The sequence below is a fragment of the Sphaerodactylus townsendi genome, linkage group LG07 (assembly GCF_021028975.2).
Source record: "Sphaerodactylus townsendi isolate TG3544 linkage group LG07, MPM_Stown_v2.3, whole genome shotgun sequence".
NCBI lineage: Eukaryota > Metazoa > Chordata > Lepidosauria > Squamata > Sphaerodactylidae > Sphaerodactylus > Sphaerodactylus townsendi.
Genome location: NC_059431.1, coordinates 32,732,367 through 32,746,401, shown reverse-complemented (window position 1 = coordinate 32,746,401; position 14,035 = coordinate 32,732,367). Strand labels below are relative to the sequence as shown.

The 14,035-nt window shown below is 40.1% G+C and overlaps 1 protein-coding gene across 2 annotated transcripts in view; it reads right to left on the bottom strand.

Moving 5' to 3' along the window:
* The window catches only part of CWC27 (CWC27 spliceosome associated cyclophilin), a 105,719-nt gene that overhangs the window by 20,427 nt on the left and 71,257 nt on the right, over positions 1–14,035 (bottom strand). For both annotated transcript variants that reach the window (XM_048503564.1, XM_048503565.1), the window contains 2 exons: positions 12,693–12,808; positions 11,847–11,950 (listed from right to left, as the gene is read on the bottom strand). In XM_048503564.1, the coding sequence (XP_048359521.1) occupies positions 11,847–11,950; positions 12,693–12,808 (220 nt within the window). The remainder of the gene's footprint in view (positions 1–11,846; positions 11,951–12,692; positions 12,809–14,035) is intronic.

The following is a 14,035-nucleotide window of genomic DNA, read 5'->3' as shown; positions in this document are numbered from 1 at the left end:
CCATATTTAAAACATTTCCCCAAACTGCTTCATAAACATACTTCAGATGGTTTGATACAAGATTAACCAAAGGCTTTACAGAGAACATATTAGTAATGGAGAAGAATATGAGACATACTGATGTGAAGGCCAGATGTCATCCCAGACAGCATACTGGTGTACACAACGTTATAAAAGCATGCCTTATAAGATACAGGAACTGCCTTACTGCAGAACTATAGCTCTGTTGGTCTAACATCTTAGCTATGGCTCACATTCTGAAAGCAGCCCGCTGAGCGGCAAATCCTCAGAACAGGCGGGCAGTAACTAACACATATGGAGGATCAAACCTGAAACACAACTATTATAAGTGCAAGTTGCTTCCCAAACAGACTCACCAAAAAGAGGGGAAGGTCATCCGTCAAAGTCCTATCTAAAGGTGACTGCTTCAGCTTTTTTGACTAGGACTAGATTTTCTCCCAGCATTCTTTAAGTAATGGCAAGTATCCTACCAAAATTTCTTAGGCTGGAGGAAGAGTTCCAAATTTGATGAGAAAAAAGCGTGCCTGAGAATTACCTTGGTCACTGTTGCTGCCTGGGAGCGGGTGGGGAGAAGGGCAGGTTTGGCACCGGCGTCCAGCCCAGCAGGCGGGGCCATTCTACTGCCAGCACGAGCATGTGATGTAAGTGGAGGGGGCGGGGCCATGGTCTTATAAGGGCAGGCTGGGCCTTCCCATGCCTCTCTTTCACTCTAGCTACGATGGCTTCTTCCACCCACCCTCTCTTGGTTTTTGACCTTGTAGTATTGCCCTATTGTCTGCTGGGCTTTGTTGTTATTTACATTCATCCGTCACAGTCTGGTGGGGTGCGCCTGGAGACTGATCAGTTTAGGAGTCTGGCGTCCCGGCCTCCCCTTTTGGTGGGGTTCTCCGTAAGAGGCCTGGGGGGTGGTAGTGGGTGAATATTTAATATTCACACCTATTCACTGAATATTCACTGTGAATGAAGCTACTGGCCACCTGTAGTGCAGCGAAGCAACAGCCCAAGGCTTACCTGGGAGCTGCCTTTGTGTCCACATAACAGGGAGCAGGTGCAGAAAAACACCCTCAGCTCCCAGCCTTTTTTTAAACAGCCACCCGTTCCTTCCCCTACTCTGCTTTCATACCTGTTACACTTCAGCGTATATAGATGAGGAGAACTTTCAGCACAAAAATGTGCTGAAAAGGTAGACTTATACGTGAGTATATAAGGTAACTATGATGTAGGGCAGCATAAAAATCAACACCAAAAAGCAGCTCATCTGGCCTGACTTATCAGTAATTATCCATGCCCAATTTATTGTCGAAGGCTTTCACGGCCAAAATCACTGGGGTGTTGTGTGGTTTCCGGGCTGAACATGGCTGTGTTCTAGTAGCATTTTACTTATGACCCACAATTTAGAGGATGACTCACAAAAATGGAGAAATTTCCAGAAAGCAGCTCTGAAGGTAAATTATTTGGAATGTCAGACTTATGAGACAAGAATGATGAATTTGGCTACATTTAGTCTATAGAAAAGACACGCTGGGGGGAGGGGGCGGGGCTTAATTGTCTAAATAATAACAGCCAAGAGTAGATTCTTGATGAAATTCAAAGAATGCATATTAATCAGTTTTGTAGTGCATGTAAAAAAGTAACGAACACACAAATTTTGTAGAAAAAATGACAGGCAATTTAATTTACTTTTATCATTGCCGCCTCCTTTAAACTCTTAAACAAACGCCACAGACAATGGAGGACATTTACATTTAGAATTACCACATGGGTCATAAACTCAATTCTGCAGACCAGTGTATTGCTATTGTCCTTCTAAGAAACAAACATCATTTTACAAGTTTAATAGGGTCTTTCCAATGAGGATTAATAATAGAAGACAACCTGCACAGAACACACATCCAACTCTACTGATCTTGTTCTAGGAAGTGCATCTGGAAGAAGTATTTGTTATATTTTAGAAATCAGAAGGGACAAAAAGAGAACATCTTGAAAATACTTCACCTGAACTGAGATTGCACTTTACAGTGTGTCCCAAAATCTTCTGCAATCTGAAGGAATTTTGTGGTCATCATGCAGTTTCTGATAAATTCAAGGAGAACTGCTGTTAGATATGAAAAACTGGGCCTGTTCTACCTGATTTGGTGATGTGCAGCATGTAGTGCCATAGGCTAATGCTGCACCAAGATGAGGTCTCTGATGTATCCTCCCAAGGGTCAATGAAACAAACGCAACCTTATAATTGAAGGGTGCATCAGGCTCTCCCCTAGAGGGGTGGAATCTTATCCTTTAAGTGCTCTTGTCTCTCACTCACAAGACCACAGAGGTTCAAAGAAACAGGCTATCCTTTATTTAACAACAGATAAAAAACCATTTAGAAGTTCCCTAGTCTGTGACAGGGAGAAAAACAAATGTACACAGAGACAGTACAGTTACCTAAAGAGATGGGGTGCTGGGGATGAATGAAGACTGGGCTGTTCTGGAACAAGATGAGGCCTCCTATGCTGAAGAGTCAACTGCCCATAGAATGTGGGGTACTCTTTTCCACTGTTACAAACAACTGCCCTATGGGCCTATTGCGTATCAGAAAGGTCACACAAAACTACATCTTCTGCACATGTTATAAATCTCTGGTGTGATAAATCCAGGCTGGATTCTCCTAGGGTTTATATCAGAACTTCAGAAACTGTATTATCTAGTTGCATATGTTTTTAGGATCCTTGTTCTCCTAATTAACGACTGACCTTCAGGGGCAATAAACTCACCCACCTTGCTGTCTCCCACCTGGTGTCTTAGGTAACACTGTTTCTGCAAAAGACAGAAGGCATTTGCTTCTTACTATGTTCTCCATTGTGGTCAGGAAATTGGAAACAGGGCCTAAAAATGCAATCCGAAGCAGAGTACATTGATAATAATGGACTTAGAAAGCTGTAACTCATTTAAGATTGCACTGTAAGTCTCTGGGGCTAGCACAGAATCTGACATATAGTTCCTCTTTGAATTATACATGGTGCCAATCAGTAACACAACAGTGGATCTTCCTTACCATATGGAGTGACTCACAACAAAAACTGTTACTTCAGTTCACAAAATCCTCAGAAAAAAAGCTGATAACAGACTCTTTCAGACTATATGGTTTATTTTTTATTTATTTGTCCAAAATTTTGTTTTTATTTAGTCTTCTTTGTCCAAAGAGATTTTGAGCATGGTGCTGAGGATTTATTTAATTACCTGCTCTTATCACACCACTCCAAACCTCTTCCTTTCCAGTCACAAATTAAATTTTGTCTAAACTGAATACTCCAAACAATGCGACTTTTGTGGGGCATTTATATTGTTCTTAAGCTGTCATTACGATAATATTTCTGCTGCCCTGAACATTTTTATTTCTCACCAGAAGCAAACTCCTTCGCTTAAAAATATATCAGGAAGCATTTAAAAATCAAGCACATTGAAGTGTGGAATGCTGATATTTGAAGAGCCTGATGGTATACACTAGTAGAAGGATAGCCAGGGAATGCATTTAACTATCTTGCTCAACATGTAAACTCAGATTGGGCATGCTTTTGTAACTGCTGGAGTAATCGCTTCCAGAGTGGAATATGTTTATATAACAGCCTCCCAAACCAACAATCTGAATCCAAAAAGAAAATTAAGCCCCTGCAATAAAAATATTTAACCACCTAGCAGACGTGAACTGAATCTACTGCTTTAAATTGCCACATTGGGTGAGACTGTGCTGGATGAATGCTGCCCTCTCTCCATGTAATAGAGAAAGAAGGAAACCAGACATCTACTTCCTACTGCACATTCTATATCTCCTTGAAATCTGAAGAAATCTGAAGATTGAGTTTCTTGTCCACAGATAGTGTCATGTCCCTAGAGACACCCTCGCTATTTCCTTTATTTAAGCCTCAGTTATACCCTTAGATAGAATGGGCTTATGGTAATTGTTTCTGTGGGAGGGAACCTTAGTTAGACCCTGTCTCTTCAAGAAGCCCTCTATAGGCAAGGAGCACTATAGCGTTCTTATTAGTTAGCAGTTCCTGTTTTACAGTGTTTTAGTTTTTAGATGTCTGGGGAAAGCTGGAGACAGCAATATCTCAGACGTTAGGTATTAAAGATCCATGGTATTTGAGTAATCAAGTTTCAACAGAATTGCAAGGTAACAGAGTCCAAGTAGAGGACACCGGGAGATTTCAGAAGCAGCACAAGCAGCGCAGGCTTCTTTAGAAGCAGTTGAGGAAGAGTTGGTGTCTGCAAATTCTTCAAACCATCTCCAATCGTTTCCAGTATTATAGGTATTCATTATTAGTTAGACTTCATGGGAGGAGTCAGAGTCCTAAGTTTTCAATATGATTAAACCGTTTTTGAACTGTCATTTATTTGTCTGTGGGTCTTACACTCTGTTCTGGCCAAGGCACCTGATTTTAGTTTGCTTGGGGAACAGAACAGAGCAGACTTAAACAACTTACCCACAGTAACACAAAATCTAATTTGAAAGTAGACACCAGTGCCAGAGCTTGCAATAAACCCAGATGCCAACTTTGTAGCCCATGCACCAAGACTACACAATCTCTGGACCTAACAACATCAACTACACTATCTCAGGCTCATTCACTTGCTCATCATCTAACATTGTGTATGCCACTGAATTGCAGCAGTACCCCTCAGTTCTCTACATAACCGTGTTTCCTCCAAAATAAGACAGGGTGTTATATTAATTTTTGCACCAAAAGATGCATTAGGGCTTATTTTCAGGGTAGGGCTTATTTTCGGGGAAATACGGTGCCTTCATAATTCATTAAGGTGGACTCTTGGCAGCCCTGTTGTTTCCAGGTCACGTGTGATGCAAGCTGCATCCTCATTGGCAGGGAGCACCCTGCTGGATCACACCATCCTGATCTATAACTACCGGTAGGGCTTATTTTTGGAGTAGGGCTTATATTTTAAGCATCCTCCAGAAAGCCTGAAAAATCATGATAGGTCTTATTTTCGGGGAAACACGGTAGCGTGAACCCTATGCAAAGAATAAATGGACACAAGTCTGACATCAGGAATCACAAAACTTAGAAACCAGTAGGAGATTGCTTTAGTCTTGTGGGACATTCAATGCAAGTTCTCAAAGAAGCTGTTTTACTGCAAAAAAATTCAGAAACAGACTGGAATGGGAGGTTGCTGAATTTCAACTTATAAGAACACTTGATGATGTTATCCATTCAGTTGTTCTCGACCCTTGGCGACCCAATATGCAAGCTCTTTCCACATTTTTCTATTAAGTACTGCTTCCTTCAGCGGGTTGATGCTCATGCCTGTATCAGCTTTTATGGTATCTAGCCATTGTGTTCTTTGGCGTCCAGGTCTTCTCCCGCCATTGACAAGTCCGAGCATCATAAGAACACTTAGGCCAATGGAAACATCAGGACTCAATAGAGATTTCAGATTCTTATTCTCACGACATATGTTAACATCATTCAGTTCCTGCATCTGTAAACTCTTTTATTGTGCTGTAGCTACTTTATTGTCAATCACAGGTTTCACCAACTGTGTTAATCAAACCTTACTTAGTGGATAAGTTATTTCTGCATATTGACCCTAATTAACCCTTCCAGCAAAGACACTCCTCCTATATGTAATCACTGGTGACTTCTGTTTCAGTATGTATGGTGGTGACTTCTGTATCTGGAGATACATGTATACGAAAGTTTATACCAAGAATAAAGCTTTGCTGGTCTTAAAGCTGCCTCTGGACTCAATCTTCTTCTGCTGCTTCAGACCAACCCAGCCACCCACCTGAGCATATTCTTTAAACATAGACACCTGGCTTTATCTTCTGTGTTCTGTGTTGGACTTCCTGTTCTCCATCACCACTCAGTCCTGTGCTCCAGTTTGGACTTTGCTATGTCTTGATTTTTTCTGTTCTAGATATCTTCACTCCATAATACATATTCCCTCTACTAAATGCAGCCCAAAGCCAGAGCAGGGATCTGCATCTTGCAAGCCATGATTCTTCATCTCTGAAGTCAGATGTTGAATAAAAATTGATCTCAAAATTGAAACACATAAAAACTCTATTACAGACAAACCTACTGTACCATAAATGATTGCGAATCGTAGTCTACTCCTCATGAATGCTTTTTCCACAATAAAATTTGCTTGTCTTTAAAATGCCAGAGGAGTTTTTGTTATTTGGAATTTAGAAAACTCACATTGGCAACCCTCTGGAATGTGTCACTATTAACTATATAATAAAAGTGAGATGCCTTGAGAAGTGAAGTGTCTGTATTCTGACCCAGACAGGGGGTGTTTGATGGAGAGTCCAGGATAGAGAGTGTTACAACACATTATTGTATGCAGATAAGTGACCCACCTGCTCATTGGATCTTTGCTGGTAAGAGACTGGATCAATCAGGATGATAGATGATGATGATGTTATCCCCACATACAATGAATTACTGCTCCCAATAGAAGTGAAGAATAGACATTTATTTATCCGGGCAAAGTAAAAGGATGCTCTCAGGGACACTATTGGGATGGGAGCTAAGAATTGACATTTATATGACATGAAGAACAGTCTGTTCCAGACTGAAAGGGTTGGCGAAAAAGGGATCAGGGAGTCCCTTTTGACCGCCAAGGAAGTTATGCTGGGAAATGATGGGACTACACAGAAAAAGGGCTTCAGTAAGGAAGGAAACGGAACAAGATTTTGCAAAAATATGACTGGATCCAACCCTGAAGTCTGCTTTCTCTGTCACACAGAACTTGGTAAGAGCCTTTGAGAATTCAGCCTGATGTGCATAAATCCATTTAGTGTTGGTCTAGTGACCAAACAAATGGGCTGATCTTTTCTAGAAACAAAGGCAGAGCTTTAGCTTCCACTGTATCTGTGAGTACGTCACCAGCAGCTATGACCAATTCATGATCTGCAGTACTCTTCAATCTATACTTCTTTTCTGAGCCTGCCAAATCATGCAACGTGAGCCAATGATCTCTTATGAGCACCACTATTCAAAAGCACTTAATGGAAATTGAGCAATAGTCCTTAGCTATCCTGGGTGAAGTATAGGAAAAATAGTGAAGCTATGAACGTAAACTTTGAGACAAAAATTCAACAAGGTCAAACCTCATTAAGAACAGTCATGAAAATACCTGGTGTCAAATTTATCAGCACTGAACACCTCATTTTCACCCACTGCCAAGAAAAGATGAGTAAATGTAGTATCTAGAATTTCCATGCCAAATCAAGGTTGACTGTGTAGGAGAGAGATTCATGCCTGAGGCTTCATCGACAGCTGGACAAGTGTCCTGTCAGCATTTACAACTTTCACTTTATATGCACTTTGCATTCTACAACTTTGAGGAGCTAAGCAAATTATGGTCCAGACAGAACTGTCACGGAAGCTCAGATTTCAGTGGTATGTTCCCAAAAGAGTTTCTAAGCCTTAGAAAGGAATACTAGACTATCGAGCTTGCTTCAGATCTTTTAACAATGCCTCCTCAAATGCCTTGTAAAATGGTAAAGTCTGGTAGTAATTATCAAACACCATACACACACTGTTTACAGTAGAGTTGTAATTTTAAAAAACTGTTTTTGTGCAAAGGAGCAAAATACTTCTGAAAAGTACCCAAATGTCTGCTATATTCCATGCCAACATGGCAATTCTGCCAAAAATGCAGAGGGGGGAGAAGACTGCCAAATAAAAGAAAATATAACAAATTGTTAATGGCTTCTATCTTGACAGAAAATGAAAATTATACCTCAATGTGTGGCCACTCATGTGGACACATAAGAATGTCTTAAAGGCAATCATTTTATTTCAGATAACGCACCCTGACAGAACTGCACAGCGTACTGGCTGGCTTTCACTTCCCATAAAAGTAGCAACTGTGACCAACAAAATGGTCTAGGAATCATATAATTTATGCACATCACACACACTCACGCACACACACACAATATTTATAATAAATCATCTTAAGCACACCACCATATTTTGAGGAATGGGCTGGAAGTCAGCACTAAAAATTCCTTCAAAGTTGCCACAATTGGATCCAGCCACCCAATCTAGTTGAGGGCACTGAAAAGGGGCAGGGAGGGAGATTTTGAATCCAGAAATAAACATTAATTTTTATTCTCCAAACCTCTGTCTCTTAACCATACGATTCTTGGTTGCTTTTTATAGTCTTTGTGCTACTGAATGCCAGACTCTTCCAGTCAATTTACTTCAGTGAAACTAGCATGAAGCTTGGCTTTGCTATTATAGTTTAGAAATGCAGCAGATGCCAAATCTTCCTTTACCTTAAAAGATAACAGAAAGCCCCTGAATGAGCAGGGGTGGGCTGGCCATTTCACTAGCAGGAAGATTTCCCAGTGGCCCACTGCTCTGGAGGGCCACTGGTGGCTAGGAAAAGTAGATTGGCAGGGCTTCCTGGCCTGGACCCTTCAATGGCAACATTGATTACTGGCAGCACACCAAGGTGATCATCCTGTACTTCTACCAGTGGAGTCTCCCTTGCATGTCACCCCTCACTCCCCTCCCTTGCATGCCATCCCTCACTCCCTCCCCTCCCTTCACCAGGGTGGGTGGGCCATGTCCAAATGCTGGGCCCCCTTCTCCTCCCTGGCCCTCCCTTGCATGCTCCCCTCCCTACCCTTTCAATGGGCCAGCTTATGCTTCAATGAAGAGATGAGAAAGTGTAAAAGGTTCTTCAGTACTGTAAGAAGTTCAACAACTGCTTTGCAGAACATATGTCAGGATTTCAAAGAATAAAGTTCCATGGTTCAATTCTGGCATATATACTGAAATGCTGGCTTATATCCAACACATGATGAGCAGAACAGATGTTTCCCTCCCCCTTCCACCCTGAAGTAACAGAGAGACCGTGGGCAATGGTGTGATATGTTGCTTGGAGTGAGAAGTGGGTTTAGATGGAAATGTTCTCTGTTTGGTCAAGCAGAAGGTGCTGGTTCTAACCCACTGCTACATCATGGATTAATTTAATTAAACTACAGTTAACTGATCATCCAGATGTTAGCCACCATTCTACCCATTCTTAGCTTGGGTACCTCAAGCAAGGATCTGAAGCCCAGATAAGTCTGTTTATATTATATATAAACATTGTATCTTGTTTTAAACCTAGTTCTTTCTCTCTGAGCTTCTGCCCTGTCTTCAGCATAAATTATACTCATTTCTACTAAAAGATCTAAGTATTTCTACTAAAAGATCTAAGTATACCTCCACATTTTACAAAAAGGCCAGATTCTCTGTTTGCATTGAAGAATCTTATTTAAGATCTGTCTTCATCAAAACTATTATTCTTTGCACTGTTTGTTTGGCCCAGCTCTCTAATCTGTCCAGGTCATTTCTGATTCCTAATCTAATCATTTCTAATCTGTCCAGGTCATTTCTCTGGAGTATTTCTCTGAGCCCTTTGGGGGAGGGCGGTATAAAAGTGGAATGAATGAATGAATAAATAAATAAATATTAGCTACCCCTCATATTTTGGTGTCATCTTCAAATCTGATTAGCATGCCCTCTATTCCATCATCCAAGTCATTGATGAAAATATGATTTTTACTAGTGCTGATTCTCTTTCTTATTTCAGCAGCATCTGCCTTGCAGTAAATGCCTCTCTGTACTTCTGCCTTCTTAAAGATAAAACAATATGGTGATCTCTTTCCGTGCATCCCGCAGGAATAAAAAGCAATTCTTATCTTCTTATCTTAACAGACTGTGCTCCAGAAACATGTATTACATGTATTACACTGTATTGCATGTATTACACTGAGACTATGGAAGGTGAAGACTTCTTTGTTTTCTTTGGCATATCTCCAATAACTCATTTCCCCTCCTCCCTGGTTTTGATAAATATATATATTCCCCGCCCCCAATTACAGTGTCAAAAGGCTGATTGTTAATAAATTAATCAGAGAATTAGACAAATTGTCATATATATATACATACACACACAGACACACACACATACATGGGACAATTTTCCTAATTCTCTGATTAATTTATTAACAGTCAGACTTTTGACACTGTAATTTGGAGAGACATTAATATTAAAAATGGAATACCTCTGTAAATTAAACCTCCCATGCCATAAGCATAAAAAAAATGAATTGCTGAAAACATATAAATGTACAGATACACAAGACATCAAAACCAGGGAGGAGGGGCAATAAGTTATTGGAGATATGCCAAAGAAAACAAAGAAGTCTTCACCTGTTGGTGGCAGACAGTCATAGGGGTTGCATGAAACATTTAACTACATCTACAGGTCTTCAGTTTTCTCATCTCTCTTGCTATCCAGAAACAAATGTGCATATCTTTTGGATAGTAAAGCTGTTAGAACAACCTTGGGAAGGTGTCTGTGTCCTTTACACATGCTGCATAGAAAGCAGCAAAAGAACTGTTATTCTTAACATGTCATCCCAAGGCCTCATATCTCCGGTATCACCTACGTATTTTGCCTTCCAGTAAATATTTAACACTGTTTTCCTCTGACTTTTTAAAATCACTGGGGAAAAAGTCTTGTTAGCACAAACTGCAGCCTATTAAACTAGCAAACAGATATTTCAAATGTTACGGTACACCACATCATAGAACAAGTTATTAGTTACTCATTTACTCATGTAAAAATAGCCTCAAAGAAAGCTGTGCCAAACTGACAAATATAAGAAAAGAATCAGGAAAGAATACAGTGGAAATGAAGGCTGATGCCACTGAGAATGCAGTGCTCGGCTAGAGTAGAGCACTTTGGAATTAAGGTGACTAAGATCTTAGTGTGAACACTTTTACCTGCAAGCTGCTATTTACTTACACCATTCACCCTCTTTCGTTTCAGTTGTAATCACGTTTTTATCCTTCCTTTTGAAGTTATCATAGCAGCTTCTCTCTTCTTTCTCTTTTGCAGGACCAAGGTAGTAGAGACAAGCGCAACTTTACCCTGGCTACAAAAACAGTACCACCACAACCACCCTTTCCCATCCACCTCTCCTCCTCCATGTGAGCACACATCAACTCTATTGACTCTTTCCTCCTGCATCAAATGCGTTATCATCCTGTCCCAGGAACCCACAGGCCCTTTCCGCACTGGCCAATAAATACAGGTGAAAAGTGGGTTACACGAACCCATCCTCACTCTGGCCCGTTCGCATGGCTACTGTCCTGTTGACGGAGGTGCGGGGTTTTTTTGGGTCCCCCAGCAGCCTTTTGGGTCCTCCAGCAGCTCAAGGTCACCCAGCAGCCTTTACATGGAGGTGTGGGGAATCAAATCAAGTTCTCCAGATTAGAGTCCACAGCTCTTAACCAATATATCATGCTGGCGATATGGATCACTCACTAGTCTGAGCCAGCAGAGCTGTTCTTATATTATTTGAATTCTGTGATTTTGGTACATATTGTACCTACTGAGACACCATTTTGTGACTGGTAGCTCTTGAAAACAGCCTAAGAAGCCTCCAGAAATATAACACCTACTATCCACTGATCTAAACTAGCGAAATGGACAGCTTTGGGAAGCTTATGAATCCATTGTGCATAATAGGCCTCAGATTATAAACGTGTGCTTTTAAAACCTGAAATGCACATTTTAAACTAGAGATGTCACAGGTTACCCTTCTGAACTTTAAAGGGAAAAAATCTTTACCAATTCTACCTCAGTTTCTGGCTTTTAGTTATTGATTAAGTAACACAGGGAAATCCTAAAGATGGATATAAAAAGTCATGGAGTTTTTAACTGTCTGTACAATTTAGCAAGCCTTCATTCGTATTTAATCTTTAAGCTCCAGTAAGAGGTGTTTTAGCCATTGAAACTGATAAACTTACCATCCTTCATCATCTTCCACTTCTGGCTCAGATACTTCATTTTCAGGTGTTTCTGCTATGGCTTGGTTTAGCTTCGATTTGAAATTGTTCAGCAATGCCAAAGTCTGGAATTAAAGCATGATTACTGAAAACCAGCAAAGTTCCATTTTTGGTTTAGTCCTAACTACAAAGTTCTGAATACATTCTAGAGCACACAGTGGCTGCATATTATAGAGGAAGTTGTTTTTTAAGAAAAGTTGCCTGTTGTTACTGACTTCCTCATTAAGAATCATTTGATCAGCTTCTGAGGAGTTCCATGGTTCCACAACACACAGACTGAAAGCCCCTCATTTATGAGAATTCTTAAGCAGTCTTTTGATTTTAAATTAAACCAGGAACTCAGACATGAATAACAGAACTCACAAATAAAACTTAATTAAGAGATAACTTTTCTCACTGTTGATTTACAGGTTGTTTTTTTTAAAGATCATTCTGGTTGTGAGATTTCCCCGGCCATGCTGAGTGTTAGCTGCAGGGCAGTAGAAAAGTCACCACCACAGAGGCCCAGCCTTTAAAAAACTGCTGACTGGTTATGGCTTGGAGTGGGAGAGCAGGAGGCAAGGATCAACCTCACATGTAGACTGACGAACTCCCTAATTCCTGGGAGGAAAGGCATTCTGACCAGAGGGCAGAGATGACAAGGGGACTTATGCATTCTTTTAAAAGGAGGAGGAAGAATCCAAGTACCCTCCACAGGCTGAACACAAGGCCAACAGCAGAAAGAGGATTCTGAGGCCAGGGGGACACCAGTGAGTGATGTCGGGAGGGAAGAGCTGTCAAATTCCCAGTGTTTTCATCATCTATTACCTGATCTTCACGGGACGCCCCCCTTTTTGGCTGTTGCTTTCTCAGTTCTTCATATTTCTTCTTCTCTTCCAGATATTCTGCAACAATGCTGTTTGGGGGATCTCCTATCTCTGTATCTGGAAATCAACAAAAAATATACATTCACTTAAGGAACTTGTGATTCATGTTGATAATACTTGTTGGTAACAGTGGAAATTCATAATGAAGAATCAAAGTACTTCACAAAATGTCCCATCGACCAATGTACCATATATATTTGAGTATATTCAAAATTCTACAGATTAAAAGAAAATTAAAATATATACCAAATACTGAAAAAAGTATGTCTCAAGTAATAAACGCTGATAAATGTTTCAAACATAATGACAATGGACTCTTTTATATCAAAGAAAGAAGTGATTTATATGTCATATAACTAATAAATAAAAACATAATAAAAATAAAATATAATAATAAATAAAAACAGTGATAAGACAATGGGCTCTTCTATATCAAAGAAAGAAGTGATTTCTATATCATAAATAATACATAAATTAAACATAATAAAAATAAAAATAAATAAAAATAATAATGGTAAAAGGATTTGGAAGTCATTTATTCATTAGGTTACCATGCATTAGAAGCAACTTGATAGCACATAACACACACATACACACTTAAATAACTTCCTGCCTATAACTTCCCATTCTGACTGACTCTTCAGTATTCAAATTATTTGTTCAAAACCAATATGTAATTATACCAAATAAAAATTACAATAAATCTAGCTCTTATTTAGGCCTGTCTATTTACTTTTAAACTATCAGATGCCAACTGAACCGTACTCGTCTAATACCGTGAAATATATGTGCCAATAACCACAGCAACAACAACAAAAGGAAACAGAAGCTTGTGGGGCAACCTGAATGTTTATTGCCTAATTTTTTTCATAAAACATTGCCACAACGTGTTTTGAGAATCCTTGGAAAGTAATCTAAAACAAATGTGCAACTGCTAAGTAATGCAAACATATGGAAGTTTTCTTCAACAAACCTTTTCCTTCATTTTTTCCTGTGAATTAATTATCCTTTTTGTTTGCACAGTGCTCCCTAAAATAGCTCCATGCATTCTTCCCTGTTGCCTTTATACTGGGACCTGCCTCCCAAAAAATCTGTATGATGCCACCACTTCCACATCCTTCAGCTCCCTCCTGAGAGCTCAGGTTCTCTATGAAGCCTTTGGCACAACCCTTTATAGAAATTGTTTCTGAATAGTCTACAGTAACTGTGCCTGTATTTATCGGAGGGCGTCGGGCTTGTGGCGAGCGCCGAGGCGGGAGGAGCCTCCGGAGCGGTGCGCCTGGG